The sequence below is a fragment of the Gossypium hirsutum genome, chromosome D07 (genome assembly GCF_007990345.1).
Source record: "Gossypium hirsutum isolate 1008001.06 chromosome D07, Gossypium_hirsutum_v2.1, whole genome shotgun sequence".
Classification (NCBI taxonomy): domain Eukaryota; kingdom Viridiplantae; phylum Streptophyta; class Magnoliopsida; order Malvales; family Malvaceae; genus Gossypium; species Gossypium hirsutum.
Window position 1 is genome coordinate 30,631,394 of NC_053443.1, and position 24,613 is coordinate 30,656,006.

Genomic DNA, 24,613 nt, shown 5'->3' on the forward strand with positions numbered 1-24,613 from the left:
AGTGCTCTTGATTAAAAAGGGCACAAATATTCAACTGAAAGTGGGGTTCTAAAGATCTGCAAGGGTTCCCTTGTTGTGATGAAAGGATAGAGAAAGACTGCCAAGTTATATATTTTTCAAGGTTTTATTATTATTGGTGATGCAATCGTCGCTTCCTCTTCCTTGTCAGATGATGATGTTACTATAATTTGGCATATTCGTCTAGGGCATATGAGTGAGAACAACATGGAAAAATTGAGCAAAATAGGAGTTCTTGATGGGCAAGGAATTTGCAAACTGAAGTTCAATTAGCATTGTATTTTTGGGAAGCAAAAGAGAGTTTGATTCATCAGATGAATCCATAATACGAAGTGAACATTAGATTATATTTATTCTGATCTTTGGGGACCATCTAAAGTACCTTCGAGAGGAAGAGCTAATTGTATGCCAACTCTTATTGATGATTTTTTTAGAAAAGTTTAGGCATTATTCTTGAAGTAGAAAAGTGATATGTTTTCCACATTCAAGTCTTGGAAAACTATGGTTGAAAAACAGACAAGAAAATAGATAAACACCTCCGCATAGATAATTGCTTGGAGTTTTGTTTTGATGATTTTAACGAATTGTACAAATCAAAAGGGATTATGAAGCACTTGACAGTTCGTCATACTCCACAATAAAACGGCGTTGTATAACGAATGAACAGAACGATCATGGAGAAGGTTTGATGTATATTGTCAAATGCTAATTTGTTGAAGTCCTTTTGGGTTGAAGCAGCCTTTACTGCATATTTTTTAATCAACCAATCTCTATCTATTGCAATTGAAAAAAGACTCCACAAGAGGTATGGTCTAGTAATCCTACTGATTATTCTGATTTGAAAATATTTTAGTATCCTGCGTATGCTTATGTTGATAATGGGAAATTGGAACCAAGATTCATTAAATGTGTTTTTCTTGGCTATAAGGCTAGTGTTAAAAGGTAGAAGTTATGGTGTCCTGAAAATAGAAAAATTGTGATTAGAAGAGATGTTATTTTTGATTAAACTGCTATGCTACCTAACTTATCTTTTAAAAATTCTTCAAATAAAGAACGACAAAAGTAGGTGGAGCTTCAGATTGATTCAATATCTACAATAAAGTCGACCTCTCAAGTTAATACAAAAATTTAGAATAGAGTCACTTCTTCAGCACAATATTCTATTAACAAAAACAGAAGTAAAAGTGAAATTAAACCTCCAAAGAGGTATGCTGAGGCTGATCTAGTTGCTTATGCTTTAAATGTGGCCGAAGATATAAATACAAATCTAGAGCAATTTACTTATTTCGAGATAATTAGCTATGAAGACTCAAAAAAGTGGATGTTTGTCATGCAAGAAGAGATGGAATCGCTCCACAAGGACAAAACATGGGGTCTTTTGAAATTTCCTAAAGGTAAGAAGGTTGTTTGTTGTGAATGGATGTTCAAGAGAAAAAAATGAACTCTAGAAGTTGAAGAACCTAGATATAAAGCAAGACTTATTGCAAAGGGTTACAATCAGATTCCATGTGTGGACTTCACAGATGTGTTTTCTCCAGTTGTGAAACACAATACTACTCAAGCTTTGCTTGGTATTATGACCATGTATGATTTGGAGCTTAAACAGTTAGATGCAAAAAACATTTTTCTTGCATGGAGAACTTGAAGAGGACATTTACATGCAACAACCAGAGGGGTTTACAGTCACAAAAAATGACTATGTTTGCTTGCTAAAAAAGTCCCTTTATGGCTTGAAACAGTCACCAAAGAAGTAGTACAAGAGGTTTGATTCTTTTATGACTACTCATGATTTCAAAAGAAGTAGCTTTGGCAGCTGTGTTTATTTTAAGAAAAACAGTAATGGTTCTTTTGTGTATCTACTCCTCTATGTTGATGACATGTTGATAGCAACAAAAGATAAATCAGAGATAATAAAGGTCAAAGCCTAGCTTAGCGAAGAATTTGAGATGAATGATTTGGGAGCAGCAAAGAAGATACTTGGTATGGAGATTCTCAGAGATAGAAAAGCAACTAAATTGTACTCAAGTTAGAAACGGTACATTGAGAAAGTTCTTTGTAGGTTCAATATACAGAGTGCTAAGCCCGTTAGTACTCCTTTAGCGGCCCATTTCAGATTTTCATCGGCTTTGTCTCCATAGTCAGATGATGAGATTGACTACATGTCACATGTTCCATATTCTAGTGCAGTGGGATCTCTTATGTATACTATGGTTTGTTCACATCTAAATTTATCATATGCAGTCAGTGCAGTTAGTAGATACATGGTGAATCCCAGTAAAGAACTCTAGAAAACAGTTCAATGGATTTTGAGATACTTATGAAGTAATACTGATGTTTGCTTACAGTTTGGAAGAAATAGAAATAGATTCATTGGGTATGTTGATGCTACTTTTGCTGGAGACCTTGATAAAAAAAGATCTCTCATAGGTTATGTCTTTACAATTGGGGTTTGTGTAGTCAGTTGGAAAGCCACTTTGCAAACTACTGTCACTTTGTCTACCACTAAAGCTGAGTACATGGCGATTACTGAGGCTTGTAAAGAAGCTATTTGGTTAAAAAGGCTCTTTAATGAACTCAATGAAGACCTTCAAATTAGTACAATATTTTGTGACAGTCAAAGTGTCATTTTCCTTACGAATGATCAAATGTTTCATGAGAGAACAAAACACATTAATGTTCGGTATCATTTTGTTCACGATATTATTGCTTGTGGTGATATTGTTGTAAGAAAAATTAGTACTCATGATAATCCTGCAGATATGATGACTAAGTCACTTCCTATAACCAAGTTTGAGCATTGCTTATACTTGGTTAGTGTTTATTGGTGAAGATAATCCCTTAAAGGGGTTTCATGGAGGAGCTGGAAAACTTGTTCGTTGAGAGTTCGTGATGAAGAATTTGTTCATTGAGAATTCGTGTCAAGATGGAGATTGTTAGAAGTTCTGTGACTCAAATTCCTATTAAACATAAAATACAAGTTGTTTGACCCAAATTCCCATTAAACATAAAATACAAGTCAAGCTGCACAAGTGGAATCTGTATAGAAGTTTACTTCCTCTATTTGATGTTGATTAGAATAATATATTTTAACCTTACTGCATTACTTCTATTTGACTTTGATTAAAATAAGGTTTTAAATCTATAATTAGATGTAATCGTCTCTCCTCTTGTATCATTCGAATTTGACATAGTGAATTTTTCTCCTTTGTCCATGGTTTTTCTCAAAAGGGTTTTCACGTAAAATTTTGTGTATTCTATTTTCTCTCTTTTCTTTGCAATACACTACCATTATCATCATCCTATTTTCTCAAGGAGAAAAAGTGAGGCTTCAAATTTTCCTAGTCAAAATAGTAATCGCAAAAAAAAAAATGGGAAAAAGGAAAGAAAAGTAAAGGAAAAGGGGAAAGATAGTACAAAAAATAAAAAGAGAAAAATATATGCCATTTTTTCAATTTTCTTATGACTTTTAGCATTTTTATAATTTTTGAAAATTTTAAATTTTAATAATTTTTATAATTTTAAAAATTCTATTTTTAAAAAATATTTTAAATGATTTTCTATTATTTTAAATATTTTTATTTTTATATTTAAAAAAATAAAAAATTCTAAATTTTTTATATTTTTTAGAATTTTTAATTTGTTTAAACAAATATATCAGAAATGACCGACATGCCACGTGACGAAGTTAACGACATCAAAGGACGAGGACTTAATTGATTGTTTAAATTCGATTGAGGACTCAATTGAGTGTTGTTTCCGAGTGAGAACCTAATTAATTATTGAATTATTTTCTAGGAATTTTTTATATAATAAATCAAATAAATTAAAAGTTGCAAACAACCGTTAGAAAATAATTCAAAAAAAACCTCATAAAATAAATTTAACACAACATTTTAAAATCATTTAGAAATCGTATAGGGTGCTCGGTGGGCTCAAAAAGCCCAAAACAGTGTAATGGCCCATGTTTGCTTCCAGGTATCTGTACATCATGGATGATGTGCCGGAACATCGTGCCATGTATCAGTATAGCACTGATGATGTACCGAAATGCACACTTGGATATATATATATATATATATATATATATATTGGAACCACCCTTGGAGTCTTTAAAACATTCAAAATCATGTCCAAACCCAATCAATTTGACTACAAATTCCAAATTTCTTTTGATTATTTTTTCATCACTTCTTTACCAAAACAAAGATCAAGCAATTATATCTTACATGCCAAACAAAACCTAAAAATATTTTCATCACTTATTTACTCAAATGAAGAACAAACAATTTTTCTTTGCTTTTAGCTTAGCATGGACGATTCGAGATTATATAATCAAAAGAAATTTAAGTTCTGTAAATAATTATTAAATATGAGTTATTTCAGTTGATTTCTTTAAAAATAATTTGGAAATATAAAATAATTAAAATTTAGAAGGATATTAAATTAATTAATTCACTTATTTCCAATTTTATAGTAACAAATTGGTTGAAGTTATCAAAGGATAAAAAAATCTCAAAAATTTATTTAATTGATTTTGATGTTTTAAATTTTAAAATTTCAAGATTGAAGAAAAAAGAAACTTAGAAATTTTGATAATGGGATAAACAAGTATAATTTGATAAGTTTTTAATGCATTATTTTAGTTTAATACTGTTTTTTCACTTTAATCTTTAATATTTTTTACCTGGATAAGACCTTAAAGAAAAGATTTTTTGGTTACCAAAATGAAAGAGACCTAGAAGTTGAGTAATCTAAATGAAAATGTAAACATGATGTGGACATGATTTGGTATGTACATTTAGCCACGATTAAGGTTTAATGTTTAGGTGACTAAAATCTAAGCACTCTAAAAATTGAATGATAAAATTACAAGAATTTTTTAAGTGACCAAAATGACAACACCTTGAAAATTGATTGACCTATCGGGTAGTTTACCTTTTCTAAAGGTGCTTCCATTACTATTATTGGGTCAAATTCTGCTATTAGACTCTATATTTTGCATAAGTTGTATATTTAACATATGTACTTTAATTTGGTTATTTTCAGTTTCTGTATTTTTAGAATTTGAAAATGTTAGTCTTGACCAACTTGTAATTATTAAATTCTTTAAGTTAAGTTTTGTTATTTTCAAATTTTGATGTTTTAAATATATTATCGCATGTGTAATACTATGTTAGCTTGTTATTTCCATATATTACTCACAAAAAAAATCAGCTAATAGATTTAATGACAAACGTTTACATAAGACTGAAAATTTGAAATTCAAAAAATATAGTGACTAATAATGATTCAGTTTGAGAACATACACTAAACTTATAACTTCAAACATAATATAGGACTAATAGCATAATTTAATCAAACATATTAACTGCTACCATTTGGTTATGACTAAACTTTCCAAATTCGAAAAGCACCGGGATTAAATTGGATCAAATTAAAGTACAGGTACTAAATCTAAAACTTACACAATGTACAGGGTCTAATAGCAGAATTTGACCACTATTATTAAGTAAAAATCATGGTTTTGGGTCAACCGTCAAGGCGTCAATCTTAGGCGGCGTTTTACTCTCACTTTCCAATTTCCAAACTAGCCGCCACGTTCGGCATATCCATTTTCGTTTCTCTAAAGAAACCAAAGGCGGTAGCCAGCCCGAAAATTTCCCTCAGGCCTTCCACCCTCAAAAGTTGATATTTTTGAGCGACAAATTCCCGAGGGACAAAACTCTGTAACTTTTGATAGCTCCAATCTAATGGCAGCTAAAGAGCCATTGGTAATAACAGCCAAAGATGAGATGAGAAAGTGGTCGAGAAAGATGAGATCCCAAGGCAAATCAATTGGGTTAGTTCCTACCATGGGTTACCTTCACCAAGGCCACCTGTCTCTCATCCAAGAAGCACACAAGCACAGCCACCTCATAGTTGTCTCTATCTATGTAAACCCAGGTCAGTTTTCTCCTTCCGAGGACCTTTCAACATACCCATCTGATTTACATGGTGATATGCTTAAGCTTAAGTCTGTTCCTGGTGGAGTTGATGTTGTTTTTTGCCCTAAGAATCTGTATGACTATAACAATGATAGTGATGAGAAGCAAAAGAATAAGAATGGAAATGAGAATTTGGGTGCTGGTGGTGGGGATGGGAATGGGGTGGTTTCATGTGTGGAGGAGAAGGGGAGTGGGCATGAAACATGGGTGAGAGTTGAAAGATTGGAGAAAGGATTGTGTGGGAAAAGTAGGCCCGTGTTCTTCAGAGGGGTTGCCACCATTGTGACCAAGTTGTTTCACATTGTGGAACCTGATGTTGCTGTCTTTGGTAAAAAGGATTATCAGCAGTGGAGGATAATACAACGGATGGTGAGATTTTCGTAATTCATTTATCTTCTTCATCTTATTAGTAGTTTTTAATATGGTAATTCATAAACATCGGTTTATTGTTTTATATTTTTAAACTGTTGTGTCTTTATTTGCTACAGGTTCGAGATCTTGATTTCGCCATTGAAATTGTGGGGTCTGAAATAACCCGTGATAGCGATGGCCTCGCGCTGAGTTCACGAAATGTGCATCTCTCCCCTGAAGAAAGGCAAAAGGTTCCTTCATTATTGTACTTATTCGATGGTCTGTTTGATGGAGATGCTATTTGTCTAGATGCTTAACTCTCATTATGTAGTGCCTAGCAAAGTGGATAAAATGCGTTAAGCTTTTATACTAATTGTTACAAAGCCTGTTTTTTAGGCTGCAAATATGGTTCCACACGAATGTGACTGAATTAGTTCGTATTTTATCTTGCAGGCATTGTCTATTAGCAGGTCATTGTCAAAGGCTAAAGCTGCTGCTAAAGAAGGGCAAGTTAAATGTAGAGAACTAAAGGATTCAGCTATCCTAACAATAACTCAAGCTGGGGGAAGAATTGATTATGCTGAGGTTAGCTACAATCTTTCTTGTTCTAACTTGATCTTTTATATAGCTTGGAGTAATTAAGAAGTTAATGCCTCGTTTGGTTATTTAGTGTACTAACACAAGAATATTAATTTTTACTTAACTATTAAAATAGTTTGTGATAACATAAATAATAATTAGTGTAATTTTAAACTTGAAATTAGAAGGACGAGTAAAACTCTAGTAAAAAATAAGACCTCTTCGGAAAGTGTAATGTTTTTTTCCTTTTCTTTGCTGAAAACAAGTCATGTGAGTGGCTAAAAGTTATCAAGTGAAATTAGTTTATTTTTAATTCCTGTATTAAGACATGTTGAAAAAATAATACTCCTAGCAAACGAAGCATAAATGCTGAAATGACATTTTTACTTAACTATTTGAAGCCTCTGATATGAACAAGAAAATCTGAAAAGTTATTGTCATATTGAGAGCCTGTTCATTGTCCTGCCCCTCTCCTCCACCTCAAGTGCCAATGATGTTTGGGCCCCCTCCCTGGCTATGGTGCAGAGTCCAAACCACAGTTTGTGGGGATTTTTTTTATTGGTTGTCCAATAAGCCTAACTTCAAGTAGTGTGCATGGCTGAGAACGCACCCAAGTTTATCTGATCCCATGAACCCTCCAAAATGCCCACCATGTCTAGTTCTATTAATTCATTTCTTTCTCCTAACCATTCATTTCCTATTTGGTCTTTTTGTCATCATTATTTCTGGTATTCTATTAGTGCTGTTGGACTACGGTGAAGTTACTATCAACTGGTTCATTCCCATTATGGGTGTGAAACCAACAGCAAACAGGATAAGCATCAAGTTTGAATACTTGCTTGCACCCTCTTACCAGCAATTTGCCAAGTTCACATCCACTGTGATCCCTCTTTAATGCCAATGTTGTGTATTAGAATTTTTTTTTTTATTTTTGGCTGCAATGTATATATATTTCATGTTGCAGGTTTTAGGAGTAGCTGTTTTTCCTTGAAAAGGACCATGATATAGTGTTTAGTGAGTGAAAATGATCCTAATTTCTGGTTTAATAAAAGTTTATTAAAGATGCCATGACTTTACAATCCATGTATGTCATGAGACGTAAACACATAAATTCTTTGTCAAAATTGGGACCATGTTTATTAAAGATGTCATGCCCTTGTCGGGTTCTCGTATTTATTGGTAGTTCCCTAATTTCAATCGTAATCTGCATTCTCGCAGATAGTTGATCAGGAGAATTTGAAGTCAGTGGAAGAGATTAAGGGTCCTGTTGTTTTTTGCATTGCTGCTTGGTTTGGCAAGGTTAGGCTGATAGATAACATGGAAATCGACATATGAAACTCTTCGTCTTCAGACTAATGCACTTATTTTTTTGGGAGGGGCAATAAGTTAGGGTGGTAATGGTTTAATTTTGTTCTTTTTCTATGGTTAATGTGTAACATTTTGGTTTTTTTATTTTTATAAACCGAGCCGAACAGCATCCATAATCAATTCAGTCCACACTGTATAACTTGGCTTAAATTCATAATAATAATATTCTGTGTTCTGTTCCAATACTGGAGTTATGAAGCGTGTGTCCTAAGAAAATGCAATGGAGTTTAAAAAGCACATTGAGCCATGATGTCGTGAATACACGATCATCTTAAAATGCTTAAATTTTAAAGTTGCTTGCTATATTGCCCAACTATTTGTCAAAGAGACGGATATGTAATTTAATTATAATTATTCAATTTTATATATCAAAATCCAGTTTCAAAAAGACGGATAATGAATTTCCACACATCAATGAACTTAATGCAATCAAAAGAATCCAAACTGTAATATACAGCACACAGTCTTGTGATTTAGGCTACACCAGAAAATAAAAAAGAACGTGTAATCAAGAAATGTATAGGCACACGAGCATCAATACAGTTGTGCGACTGCAACAATACCTCTGATCCATGAAGTGGAAATAGAGTCCATAGCAGAGCAGATGAGCGTATTCTCTTCAACAATGGAAGCCACCGCAAATGGACAGCACGATAATGAGAATCAATGCGATCAGGATTCCCAAAACTATCAGCTTTACCTTCATGTTCTGCAACCACATCTTTCTCCTCATCCGGGTTCCCTGCTGCCTGAAATCTTGTGCCTACCAAAAAGCACCCATAGAGTAGAGAAAATAAGTAAACTAAGACAAGCATCCTTGCCTATAATTTTGAATTCACCAGTTGAAGAATCCTGCAAAGAAAATTTCCAGTTTTCGAATTCAACTATTCAGCTAGTCCCTTCAAATTCTGAGAAATGGTGCTGCTAAATGCTTTTACAAATGAAATGAAATGCACAATTGATTAACATATTCCTGTCTTGGACTTATCTCATGAAGCTAACAGTAATAGTTAACATGAAATGTACTTTATTTTGTGCTTTACCAAATAGTCACACAAGAAGCCCAAACATTGCACTATATTCGATCTAACCAAAAGCAGTTAACCTGTGATTCTAACTTTTCTAAATAAAAATTGGAAAATGTATACTTGTATTTCATTTTCAAGTAGGGGTTAGCATGGTTTTACCAGTCAGTCCCCTAAACAAGTCCAAATAATAAGCTTGGCAGTTTTAGAGGACATTGCCCATACTTCAAGGTAGAGTGTGAGATATATTTGCTGACCTGAGAGCGAAGATTTTCCGTTTTATCTACCAGAATCTCAATTTTCCCGCCACGGTCCAGAACCTGCAAACAAAAATGTCAATAATAATAATAATAAGATCCAAATGATTTATCATTCATGACCTAGAAATTTGTGAAGTGGAACTCTTTGCCCACTTAAAACCCTTAAATTGCACTCCTTTTATCAAGTATATAACAGCAACTATGAAAAATAACAAGCACCTTTTCAATATTTTCCATCATTACTCCTTTGACTTCTGAAACTTGAGCTTTCACTTTGGCAATCTTACTAATCTCCTCTGGATGATCAATGCAATATTCCATATGCTCCTTTAGCTTAGGCCTAGGTCAATGATAATAAACACATAGCATCAATGTACTTGATAACAAAGAAGGCATTGTATTTAATTCAAGGAATATAAAATACCCAAACTCCTTGCTAAGGCTGTTTGCAGAAGCTGTTGCAGCTTTTCCTCCACCATATCGCTTGGTAAAATCCTCCTTAATTCTCTCAAGAAAGGCAATTGGGACTTGTCGGCCAACGGATTCAACAGCAACCACGCAGTAAGCTGAAAAGAGAAAGGAAGGAGGGTTCATTCAAGCAAGCAATGGTGGTGGTGTTTCATGATAGAGGATGCAGAACAACTTGTGAAGTAACAGGAAAAAATCATGCAAGCAAAAGGAAATGAACTCTTAAGCTTTCAGGCTTTCAATGTATAAGCAAACATTAAAGGACCAACCATTCCTCTTCTTCTACAAATATGGAGGATGTGACCAAAGGACATCAACTATTTGCTAAAGTGATGAAGTTACATAACTAGTAAAATCCACTTCAATATATATATTAGTGAAAGCACACATTGAGTGAAATGAAAAACGGCAAACATGTAACTCGTACTCTGTTATGACCACAAGATTTTGTGATGTGACCATGTAAGGGAATTGAGGTTAAAAATATGGATGTTCTAGAACAAATGATATTTTTCCAAGTAGATAGATATACAATTGTTGACTTTTTAACATGTCGTAATTTGAGCAAAAGAAAATTCAGGGGAAATCATGGACCGAAAAGGATGAACTGAAACCAAGCAAGGTTCTAACCATTCTAGCTCCAGCTCTTGTTGATTCTTTAGGGCTTATGTACCGTAGTGGTGCATAGGCATACAAAAGACAACAAACGCTATAAAATGATAACTTACAAAGGAAGAAAAATACATATATCAGAATGAGCCACTGATTAAGTTATAAAACATGTTCATGCATAAATGTTTATATAAAAGTAAAATCTGCGTTTCCGTTGTTGGAAAAGTTTTAAGTTCTTTTTTTAGTTATTCAAAATATAATGAATTTACTCTTGTATGAAAATGCGATTAACGTTTGTTTTTGCTTCGAGATATGGCTAAGATAGCCTTTGTCACAAGATTACTATGCAGATTTAATTCATTTGAATCGACCGAACATTCAATCATTTAGTTTTGACTCCTACTCAGTTTCGGAAAGTTTGATTTACAAGTTAAATTAAACCATAACTTCCCAAAATTAAATAGCACATTAATAGATGCATACATCATTTATTGTACAATGTTAACCAACTCTATTCTTGAAATAGCAAGAATCCAACCGATTCTATCTCTCTCACTTTTCCTATCAATCAAGTAAATCACTTAAAAGAAAAGTCAAATAAAAAATACGTAATAAACAACAAATAAGCAGCCAAGAAATACCGATCATCAACAACAACGAGAACAGGAACAGTAACAACTTCGCGCCGTGTCAATGAAGCAGTAAAAAGACAGATCAGATATATATATATATATATATATAGAGAGAGAGAGAGAGAGAGATTACTGTAGCCGTTATCGACGAGATAGTTAAAGGTATGGCCATCGCAGTTGTAAGTGAACTTGTTGTTGGAAGCAGGAAGTTTCTGGAGGCATTGAGAAGCTATGCCAGTGAAGTTGCCGGTGAATTCGGTGTAGTCGGCTAAAACCATGGTGCCTCGCGCCACGAAGGCGTAAATCAGCGATTGTTGCCCCATCACACTAACTCCTTAACCCTATCAGATAGAAACAAATACAAATCTCTGTAAACAAAGGACGATAGAAGAGGATTTGAGGTTCTTTGCTTTGCGAAGGGTAACAGAGAGAAAGAAATGGACAGGATTTTATTGCTGAAAGAGAAGAAAAAGAAAGGAAGGAGGAGAGTTGAGTTTCCTTGAGATTTTTTTTTTCAAATTTCCGGGGCGGCCATGCCACGGAGTCTGAACTTTGAAATTGAAATATATTTTCACTTTAAATAAACAAATATATGGTCAAATTTGGTTTTGGCCGCTCCAATTATACTTGAATTTGATTTTTAATCTTTATGCTCATATTTTTGTCACTTTATTTTTACTAGAAATCGTATCACACGCGTATGTGTGAAATCCACATATTTAAAACACACATATATGTTTACAAATAACATACAATAAACAATGAAACATATGGTTTGAAATTAATTAATCATAATAACACATGAAATTAACAACATAAATGCATCAGATTAACAAAACTAAATGCACTAGAAATATTTTGCATGATGTTGCCATCGATTGTGAGTTAGTGTCAAGTTTACTTGTGATATCAACTCAATTAACAACATTGTTAATATATACAACTAATGGGGGATAATAAATTACGCATATTAAGATGAAACTTTGGTTGAATGGTAAATTTAAGGTTTTATTGATGTAATTGGTGTAGGTTTTAATCCTATTATATACATATTTTTACGTGTTTTTGTTAAAATGAAAAGACTAAAGAACCCTTGAATAATATAATTTATTTTAATTACGAAAATGTATTTTTGTAATTTTTCTAATCGAGTTGGTGACCTAGTTGAGGGTGACACCAACTCAGTAAAACACTTAATAAATAGTACAGATATACAATTGATGGTGATAATGAATTATGCATATTAAAATAAAAATGTGCAAAACACGTTAAAATGATGCTTTGGTTGAATGATAAATTTATGATTTTACTAATCTAATTAGTGCAAATTTAAATCTCACGTATGCAAATTATAATTGGTTTTTGTTAAAATGAAAATATTTAAATATATTTAAATAATATGACTTATTTTAATACAAAAAAATTATTTTCGTAATTTTATAAATATTAATGACTAAAGTTGTTGAATTTTCTATAAAAACATTTTATAAATCCCACGTATGCAAAATATAATTGATTTTTGTTAGAATTCAAACTAAAATGATAAGGTTTTGTAAATATTAAGGCTAAATTTGTTGAATTTTTTATATTTAGGATAAAATGATAGAGTGTATAAATATTAGAAGGCTAAAATTATCATTAGACCAATAAAAAAAGCCCACGTCAACTTTCTGTCAGCCATCTAATTACAGCTAACGGGTGAGTGACTAAAATATTTAATTTCAAAAAAAATAGTTGGATGAAGGTAACTATATTTTTTTTAATAACGAGATTATAAAAGAAGGAAAAGAAATGAAAGAATGTGAATTTGAGGATAGTAGAAGGATGAAAAGCAGAATATGACCTAAATATATAAATGATAAAAAAGAGAGCAGTTTAGCTTTGGGTTTGCGTTGTGTTTCTAGAATAAATAATTTTCAAATCACATTTTGATCTATTCTCGTTTGAGAAGTTTCTTATTCACGGCCGTCGTCATGACTCTTTCTTCATTTTTATTTATTATGTATAATTCAAACAATGGGGTCAGGTCAAAAGAAGCAATTCTGTCCTTTTATTTATTTATTTGCTTTAGTTAGAAAGAAAAATTCTCAATCAATTCCAACATTATTAGGGACGATTTTGCAAAAGATAAAAGAAGGGTAATCTCATGAAAACCACTGATTGAACCACCAAATTAAAAAAAAGAAAAAAGGTTAAGCTAAATGGTCGTTTTCCCTCACCAGTAAACCCTTATCAACATAATTATGTATACAATCGGTGTATATCATTGTAAGCTAGCCCACCAAATGCTTGGTGATATGCCAAGAACAACAGCTGATGCAAAAAATCAGCGCCACCAGATTTATTGCTTTTGCACACAAAACTTTGAGTTCCACAACCTTGGTATTTGATGCAGAGTCTCGTGTACGGTCGGTAAATAATAATATGATATATTATCACTTATAAATAAATATTAATAGTTTTATTTAAAAACAATTAAACATTAATTATAATTATTATATTTTTTTTCTCGTTAGCCTTAAGCCTAAAAGACCCCTGAAAGATGGATTTTTAAGAGAAAACAAGTAATATACTAAGCAATCTTAACACCAAGCAAAGAATTTTAACTAAAAAACATGGATGAGTGGCGTAACTGTTGTTGCAACTTGTAGTAGTCTCTACCTCATCTAATCAAGATGAAGATTGCCCAAAGTCTCTTGCTAAAACATGTCCAAAATGACTTCACCACTTGGTCAAATCTTAGTCTCTTTGCTCAACATCAGTCCCATGCATGCTTTACAAGTGTACAAAAGGTAAGTCACATTCATATTATTTGAGAATGCTTGAAGGAGACACCTAGCAGCTCTATCACATTCAAACACACATGCAGAAGACTCACCATGACTTATCCTTTAAAATCCCTTATGCTGACACTTGCCCAAGGGACCCATTTCCTAGATTATAGGCTCTATTAGCCCTCTTCTCACCCATATAGAGAGAAGAACAACCTTTACTAGGGGAAACTCTATCTAAATCCCTCTAAGATTCCTATCTTCTTATTTAACCTCCATACAATTATCTTAAATGACTTTTCGCAAGGCCACCATGTGAACCATCATCAACTACCCTAATCCACTCAGTGTATCAACAATTGGTGTGGTGAGCATATGTGACATGGCTCATTTTCCTCAAGAACCAACTTAAAGGTCAAAATAAATACAACTTTCAATATCAACAAGTTGTTCTACCAAGCTGGTCAATACATGATTATGAGGAGTTGGTCTAGTATAGGTAATTAAAAAATTTGTACGTATGAGATCGTGGTTATGAAATTATATCTTGAACAAATGTAAGAAGAAAATCATGTGATGTTGGTCGATACATGATTATGAGGAGTCGATCTAGTTAAGGAAATAAGTGAATTCGATCTGTTCAATTATTAGTATGGACAAGTGTTTAATATGGTATGAGTTCTCTAAAAAGTTGATATGTCATGAGTCTAAATGATTTAGGAAGTGTTTGGATACGAAATCTGGTGGATTTTGGCAAAGGATGCAAAATATGAACTTCTAAGATGTGAAGTGAATTCATTTCAGTTGGCTATAGATGTAACACCCCTCACCCGACCTGATTGCCAGATCCGAGCTATAAGATGCCACAATCGTTGCCGGAGCAACTACCGTCAAGTTCGCAATAAAACAATCATTTATAAATTCTAATATGATTCAATTACCTTTAAATTATGATAAAAAATCAAATTTGATCTTATGAAAGCTCTTTTGATAACTTGAACACAAAATATGACCAAATTGCGAAGTTTTAAAAATTCAGGGCCAACATCGTGATGTCACTTTCTCCATGTCGTGATGTCGTCAAAATAGTATGTCACACCATGACTTCAGGCCACTCGATGTCGTGATGTGACTCATTGTTTTGGTCGATGTTGCGATGAGCTAAGTTGCACGTCGGGATGCATATTTTGTTTTTGGTAAATTTTGATCCATTTGGTATTTATTTCAAGCTTCCACACAAACTTATCATTTTATGCACAAATAAATAACTTAACCTGCACCAAAACACTTCAAAACACATACCAAAACAAGTGGAAATAACACAATCAGCTTCTTAACAATTTATATCACCTAATCAACCATTAAACATATCATCTTATTACCGTGGCATATATATATCAAACAATCACCTAAATACCAACTTGTCAACACCAATTCATATCCAAATATGCCAACTCAATTTCTACATACACATCTCAAACCATTTACTAAAACATACCATTTCATCAAGACATTAACATTGCCAAAATTGTGCATTAGGTTGATTTTAGCAATGTTCAACATTCAAAGTTAACATATACAAAATAAATATGTACATGCCACAAATTAGGACTTAAAATAATAAAAAAGCTACCGATTACAAAATGGGACAATGTAAGCTTTGAACAATTTGATTGACATTTTCCCGCAAGGTGAAATCTACAAGGAAAGGGAAAACAATGGGGTAACCATAAAAAATGCTTAGTAAGTTCATATGAATTTTACTTAATTTACCTTAATAATTCAATAAGCTAAACATTTAACACATGAGCAATCAATATGGCATTCTTTGACATATGTTGAAATGGCTAATGCATAACACCATATTCATATCAAAAACTTGTAACAATGATCATATACAGCAACTCAATTTAGAAGCATGTACCATTCAATTCATATCCAAACCATTTCAATGTTTCCAATTTTATTAGGTTAAATTTTGCCCGAGAGAACCTTAGTAAATTGAACTAAAATATACGAGACTATTTTGCTCACACAATTTGATAGAGATCAGAATTGCTCACACAAGCTGACATCAGATCGAGGTTACTAGTCCAGGCTAAAAAACGATACATATAAACTGAGAATTCACAAAAAATGTTGGATCCCATATCATAATGTAAATCCCTGATCAATTTCGTACTTAACCCTACCGACATGCCATACATATACTAATATTTTACTAAGTTCACTTGGGCATCGTTGTTGTAATTGTATCATTTTGAATCTTGTACCATTATACACATGTCACACATATCGTGTACACATTTAACATTCATATTGGTACCTTGAAACCTTTCATAATAGCCAACATTTTCATGTTTTACAATTCAGTCCAAAATAAACCAATTATACCAATTCATATTGGTACCTTAAACCTTTTCATAATAGCCAACATTTTCATGTTTTACAATTCATTTGAGACTAAACATGTCGATAGAATAAAACATAACATAAAAAAATAGTAAGTTCCATATGAAATTAACTGGCAAAATAGAAACCAAATTATATTTTTAAGGACTATTCTACAATTTTACCTTTTCCCCGATTATCTTCGATTTGGTTCAATTCCCGATCTATACAATTATTCAATTCAATTTATCAATACAAAATTTTTTTATATCATCCTATAATATGCATGAACCAGTTCAATATCATTTTTTGAATGCCACTAAAGTTTTGCATTTGATTTAATTTAGTCTCTAAAACCAAAATAACAATATCTTTCAATTTTGAGCTTCGATTTCAAAATTGATTTCAATCACATCCTCCTAGGACCCTCTATTATATATTATTATAGAAATTTTAAAAAAATTATACAATTTATGCATTTTGGTCCTTTTGAAAAAACTAACACTTAAATTTTACAATCTTGTCCTTTTTCACATCTAGGCCTAAAATTATCAATTTAACACCAAATTCTTCTAGAAAACAACAATGACAACTTTCAAAAACTTTAATATTTTTTCAAATTGGTACATAGGTTAGCTAAATCAAGCTCCCATGACCTCAAAAATATAAAAATTACAAGAAAATGACTTAATTGAGCTTACCGATTTTTGGTTGACAGTTTGAAACTTTTGAAACCCTATTCTTCTTTTCACAATCAATGGAGAATAAGATGAATAGAAAATGACTTGTTATTATTTAAATTTTAAATTATATACTTAAATTAAACTAAATTATTCATAATTAATTTCATTAAACTATAATTAACAAATCCTTAATCATAATTAACTAAATTTAGTGGGACCTTACATTATTAGTCCCATGCATGCTCTACAAGTGTACAAAAGGTAAGTCATATCCATATTATTTGAGAATGCTTGAAGGAAACACCTAACAGCTCCATCATATTCAAACACACATGCAGGAGACTTACTATGACTTATCCTTCAAGCTCACTCACGCTGACACTTGTCCAAGGGACCCGTTTCCCAGGTTATAGACTCTATAAGCCCTCTTCTCACCCATATAGAGAGAAGAACAACCTTTATTAGGGGAAAATCTATCTAAATACCTCTAAGACCCTTCTCTTCTCATTTAACCTCCATACAATTATCGTAAACAACTTTTCCCAAAGCCACCATGTGAACCATCATCAACTACCCTAATCCACTTAGTGTAACAATAATTGGTGTGGTGAGCATAGGTGACATGGCTCATCTTCCTTGATAACCAACCTAAAGGTCAAAATAAATACAACTTTCAATATCAACAAGTTGTTCTATCAAACAGGTTAATACATGATTATGAGGAGTCGATCTAGTTAGGGAAGTAAAAATATTGTACGCGTGAGATCTTAGTAATGAAATTATATCATGAGAAAATGTAAGAAGAAAATTATGTGATATTGGTCAATACATGGTTATGAGGAGTTGGTCTAGTTAGGGAAGATAAGTGACTTTGTAACACCCTATACCTGACCTGATCGATGGGTCCGGATACAAAGTGTCACATCGACTTCAAAACAAAACTACGAACAAATTTCAACTAAATTGTAAATCTAACATAACTAAATCAACCAAATACACTTTCTTAATCATACATAACTTAGTTTGTTGAACTGCTAATCGAAAACACAATTATCAACTTCTAGACCAAATGTCTTAACAAGCAGACTTATGGAAAATTAACGATAACAGTTCTAATATTTTAAATCAATTTCTCTTTGTTGTATACAGTTCATATTTAGTTACAAAAAGATAATTTTGACCTTCAGGCTCAACCTCAAGGTTACCCCACTATATGCGTGTTATAATGAAAAACATAAGTTTGCCTAAGCTTGAGCGAATTCTAGCTTGATACCCCTTCAGCTCCTTATATAAACCATCATACATGGAAAACATAACAAAATTAAGTAAGTTCAAATGAAATTAATGAGTTTCCAATACAATATACCTTTTATGAATAAGAAGTAAAAACTTTATGGTTTTGATCTCCTGTTTGACATCGCTTGCACAAGTAGGGTTCACACATTCTTTCTGGCGTACTCCTGTCCTCCCTTACGTTGGCTCATCTTGAGAATTTTTACACTTGCTTTATTGACACAATCCTCTGTTCCTATCAATTATACTATAAGCTACAACGCGAATTGATTCTTTTACTTACCCATTTGTACTGATTTCTTGCAAGATGTAATATTACCCCATTTTTTCCAGTAGAACATATGTGAATTACCTTAGCAATAGTTATTATCATGGATTTACGTACAACAGATTAATTTTAGAAGACCTCATGCATGGAGATTCACACTTGGAGAATTTATTTTATATGCTGATTTACACTTAAAGTCATTTATACGTGGACTCAAGCTTGACGAACATATACCTACAGACCTTACTTACGAACCTTTATAAGCGGAATCATAATTGCAGATTCATACATACGGGTTCTTACTTGTGAACTCCATCTTAATTAATAGTTACTGCCAAACACTTGTTTGGCGGATAGTCACCTCTTGGTTTAAAGATAGCCCTTGGTGGACTCCTACGTAAAGACGATCCCTTCGGTTTTGGCTTGGTATAACTTGTTCATTCAAACTCTCATAGCTTGAACATAAGAATAAGCCCAGACGGTCTCTTGCTTGGATAGTCTCTTTATTATCTTAAACTCAAAACATGAATATAAGATTAGCAGACTACCATAGCTTGAATCATAATGATAAATCCAGCAGACTGTCAAACATATGGATTCATATTGAAGATTTATGGGTACCAAATCATATATGGCAGACTCATACATGCGAATCCATAAACGAATATTTACGTATATATGAAAATTCTTATACGCAGATTGTTCCGTAGAATTTTTCATGCAGGAATTCCACATATAACTTTGTTATGAAACCCAGAGAACAAGTTTGGCGGATTGCCATGCATTCAGATTGAGAAAAAAATATTCATGAATATGACGGACTTTCATATGCAGATTTTATCGCAGACTTCGTATGGTGAACTCTCACATATAACTTTGATGAAAAATTAAAGAACAAGTCCGTCAAACTTTCATAACTTACATATGTCATGACCATGGACTTGCTTACACATATGAGGCTTTAAGCCTTAGACTCCACAGAGTCTCATACTTGTAAGAACTCACGTAGGGTGATCACATACATATGCACATATATCTCCGTACAATCTAATCGAACCTTCACAAAACTGAATACCATGCATATACATTCTTCATACAATCCGTCCGAACCTTCGCAAAACCAACATCATGTGGCACAGAGTGCTCAACATGTCCTTTCTTCATCTTTCATCTGCCAAAACATTCTTCCATACTCCACATATCATTCATATTTATGACAGACATATAACAAGCATTCAACTGATTATTCTATTAATAACACATTATAGATCATACTAAGCATATCTTTTAGCAGACAATTCCAATTATAACTTCTTTAGTAATTATGTTGCTAGTAAAAGTTTAGCAAAGCAATGAACTGATACGTACAATCTAACATGCATATGTAAATCATTATTTTGCATACTTCAACCGAACAACAAACAACCCATAATAATTCAACTCATCATCAGTAGAAAAAAAGTCAAACATACCACTACATCACAATAATAATATACAAAAAACAAGCATTGAGGATATGAGTTCAGAAACTCACCAGCAAAATACCTGAAAGTTGGTACCGATTATAATTGCTTAACTTTTCCTTATCACCTGAGCCTTCTCCTTCTCGGTTAACTAAACATAATAACCATATCAAGGTCAAAATAAAGACATTCATATATAAGAGAACTATTATTTATTTGCAGGTAGAGATAATTTAAAGGTTAGCTTTAGCCATAAACATTTCAATACAAGCTCGATGAATTAAACTGAAATCTTCAATTTTCCTTCCCTTTTCTTCAATCAAAAGATACAAAAAAGCTTAAAAGATTACCAGTTTACTAAATCCTCAATGACTTAAGCTAATACATTATTCTCTCCCTCCATGCAGATTGCTTCTTAACTTTTCTCTTTTTGCGAACAAACTAGAGAAGAAGATGGCAGAAAGAAAAATGAATACCAGAATGAAATAATCCTCCCATGTATAATCTTTCCACTACCGTTTCCATTAATCTCAAGTTGGTCAGTATTATTAATACCCTTAATCATAATTTTTCCCACTAAAAGAAAGTGTTTCTAATTTAATACCCATAATTTTCGTTGCCCTTAACCTTTAATATTTTCGGGTGTAACAGAATTCGATATGTTCAATTATTAGTATGGAAAAGTTTTTAATATGGTATGATTTCTTTGAAAAGTTGATATGTTGTGAGCCTAAATGATTTAGGAAGTGTTTGGATATGAAATCTGATGGATTTTGGAAAATGATATAAAATATGAACTTCTAAGATGTGGGGTGAATTCGTTTCAGTTGGTTATAGATTCTTGACATTTGCTATAAGTTGATATTTTAAGAAAGATCAATAGTAAAACCCTTATCTGTTCAATTCATTTTGATGACATAATATTGACTCAAGCTAATATCTATTTGAATTGAGATCACGTGTGATATTAAGTAAATTAAGTATCGATGCCCTAGGAAAGTTGAAAAGAAATTATGGAAAAGAATTAGTTCATTAAGAAAGTTACTTGGTGTCCACCTAGATGAAATCTCAATGGCGAAATTTTCTTAAGGATAGGAGAGTTGTAACATCCCAAAATTTCCAATTAGACCCGTGACACTATTCCAGTAGCAGATATAATGAAGTTTTGAGAAAACTTGGAAAATGAGTCAGTTAAAGGAATTATTATGAAAATAAATGATTTTGGATATGAGAATTAATGAAAAGAATTTTGGAAGTGAAAATGTGAGGAAATGACTAAGTTACAAATTTTGAAAAAGTTTAAGGGCTAAAGTGTAAATTTGAACAAAAAGGAAAAAAATGAATTATTATTTATTTTTTGACATATAAACTTGTTGGATTATATGTTAGTGAGATTTGTTGGACTAAATTGGAAAAAATTTAAAAGTATAGGGACTAAATTACAAATTTCCCATTTTTGCTGAGAGAAATGTAAAATTCTAAATTTTACCACCAAGGGAATTGCAATAAAATTTTATTATGCATTATGAGTCGTAATTGAATTAAATGCCTAATTTTTGAAAGAAATTATGCTAAGTAGTAAAAAGGGGTAAAATGGTTATTTTTAACAAAAGGGTAGTTTGGTCATTCTTTAAGTTTTTTTGATGGAAATATTATTTTGATGATACATTTGATATATGAAAATTATTTGGACCATTAGGTAATGATTAAAGAAGAGTGGGCTTCAATTGTTAAGCTTTGTGCTTAAATTAGATGAAATGGGCCTGTGGCCCACTTGGGGTTTTTTTAAAAGAGGAAGAAAGGATGAAAGAAACCCCCATAAGCCTTCTTTCCCCTTTCTACCACCATCCCTCTCCCATGGCTCCCCTTCCTTCTTTTTCTTCATTTTTCCTTACTTTACTCTCCAAATTTCCTAGAGACCCAACACCTAATCTTTGAAAACTTGCTAAAATCTCTTAGAAAAAAAAACCCTCGATAATAGTTTTTCACTATCAAAAACCTCATTTTCAGCATAGGATTTGAAGGATTTTAGTGTGATAACTTGAGGCTAGAAAGAGAAAGTTTCAACAAGGTAATAATGGTGGTTTTCTAACTCTCCTAGCATGATTGTAATGTCCTGATTCTCTTGGTGTCGAAAATGTCAAGTTTTGACTAAAAATATTAAGTTGATTTATTCAAAAAATTGAATCATGAAAAATTAGTTAATAACCAAATCAATTAAGCTAGTATTATTGGTACGAGGTTTAAATTGCATAGTGATTAAAAAGGAGTAAAGAATGTATTTGCAATTTTATGAGTCATTAATAAGCTAACAACTGAGTCCTTGGAAATAAATATTCCATAATTAATATGGTCGTAGTGGAATTCCATGGTTTTCTCCACTAATATTCATTTATCAACATTAAACGCGTGATTAGTGATAAGTTAGTGATTTATTAACTTAATTAAATTACACATATAAATCTAGATATTTAGTGGGAGAGAGAGAGAAGATTAAAACATCATATTTCTCATCTTTTCTAACTAAAACAAAGAAAAATAAGTTATAAAGGGTTTAAGTTTTCTTCCTTATTCGGTCATCAATTAATCAAGGTGAGAAATATTTCCTTTTTTTTATAGAATTTTAATTATATAAGATTAAAAATTCATGCCCATGTATTAGATTCTCTAATTGTTGAGTTTTAATCTAATTGCCATTAATGAATATTGATGAAATTAAGTTTAGTTTTGATGAGATTTTGAAGTATGAGTTTTGAGCATATTAGGACTAAGTTAAAAGATATAGAAAAGTGTTGGAATTGATTAGAAATCCATTTAAGCTATATGGTTGATTTATGACATTAGGGACTAAATTGAATAAATTGAACATTGTTAAGAAATTAAGCAATATATTAAAAGTATGAGGTCCATAATGAATAAATATAAAATCAAATTTTGATATGATACTAAATATATCATAAATATTGAAAGATATGAGTATTTCAAATATAGGGACTAACATGAATAAAATACAAATTATGTTAAATTGTTGTGTTTCATGTGTTTTTGTGAAACTAATATTATTTCTATTATTGAATTTATCGTACATAGCTAAAGATGACATTAGGCCATCTCGAGATAAAAGAAAGGTGAAGGCTGTAGATGAGTAGCCTATTTTGGTTTGTGCTTTCATGACTTTGAATTCAATATGTATGCGGTTTATTAAATATAGTTTAATTAAGGTAACACCGGTACTTGTCTCATGATTTGGTAAGTATGCATGTTATGATTAAATTGAAGATATGGATGTGTTAAGTAATGTTGTGTATTGATATTTAAATGGTTTGATTGATATGAACTTGCTATATAATGGTTGATATAATGTAATATATATATGTTGAGAAAATGATTACCCTATTAATGGTCTCGGATAAAGTTGGGTATAGTTGGCATGTCATAGGGTTAGTGTATAAGATTTTACTTCGATTTATATCGATAAGGCATGGAGCGAATTTTATACTTTAGACGTACCAATGAGTTGCTAGGCACATTTATATATTTACTTCTATTTATACCTATTAGGTGCAAAGCACATTATACTTTGAACATACCAATGAGGCATTGAGTGTCGAATATATTGGTGTATGTTGAATCTGGTGCCCTGTGTGTAGTATATTCGTCTGTAAACTTGTAATTTTTTCGAACAAATTGGTTAATAAAAAATTCATTGATTACAATTAATATAATTTTTATTATTTTCCTCAAATGGTTTTTTTGCACGTAAACCAAAATGGAAGCAAATGTTGTTCATTGGTTGTCTAATGTTTAACTAATACTAAGAGGTATTACATGGTCGGATTGTAATATGAAAAGACAGATTGTATTAGTAGATGAAATTAGATATGTCCTTATTCTAATCGAAAATGTGCAAACTGATTGAAAGTCTAATATCTCATCTATCAAGTCCAATTGAGGAGATGCTTTGTCTTGGGCAAGTATCGGAGCGGATGAATCCCAGAAGATAGAGACATAGATGTGACTGACTGAACTGATAGTACATCGAATAGGACCTAAGAAGAATAGCTCTTGAATCTGTTTATGGATTTATTCACTTGTGATGTTCATAGTGTGGCATACCTAAATCCTAAGTGGATGACAGACTATGTATGCGTGACTGGTACACTTTAATGTAAGTAAAAGCGTCAGATAAGGAATCGAAAGCTGGTGCGTTGGGTGTACGACTTCTGCAGTATGTAGTGTCATTCACAACAATGGAATTCATAGCCCAAAACATGGGTAGATGATATCCTCTGATTGACATTACATGGTTGATGAAAAGTAAACGTGGCCATGGGTCGTCTGTCTTTGTGATGGATGACTTGATCACTATATGATAGTGATTGATTTTTCATGAAAAAAGATGTAATGATTATCATGAGATAAAACAAGATCATATTGGGAGAGCGGA

At 32.2% G+C, this 24,613-nt stretch overlaps 2 protein-coding genes across 2 annotated transcripts; one reads left to right on the forward strand and one right to left on the reverse strand.

The window, feature by feature from the left end:
• Positions 1–5,366: 5,366 nt before the first annotated feature.
• Positions 5,367–8,483, forward strand: LOC107954914 (pantoate--beta-alanine ligase). Its single transcript, XM_016890606.2, has 4 exons — positions 5,367–6,371; positions 6,491–6,604; positions 6,807–6,938; positions 8,151–8,483. Exons 1-4 carry the CDS (start codon positions 5,769–5,771, stop codon positions 8,265–8,267), a joined length of 966 nt encoding a protein of 321 aa, XP_016746095.2. The 5' UTR covers positions 5,367–5,768; the 3' UTR covers positions 8,268–8,483.
• A 150-nt stretch (positions 8,484–8,633) lies between these two features.
• On the reverse strand, positions 8,634–11,926 carry LOC107954915 (vesicle-associated membrane protein 722). Its single transcript, XM_016890607.2, has 5 exons — positions 11,431–11,926; positions 10,010–10,151; positions 9,805–9,925; positions 9,583–9,645; positions 8,634–9,063 (listed from the first exon to the last, which is right to left on the reverse strand). The coding sequence occupies exons 1-5, from the start codon at positions 11,618–11,620 to the stop codon at positions 8,920–8,922; spliced, it is 660 nt and encodes a 219-aa protein (XP_016746096.1). The 5' UTR covers positions 11,621–11,926; the 3' UTR covers positions 8,634–8,919.
• Positions 11,927–24,613: the final 12,687 nt, after the last annotated feature.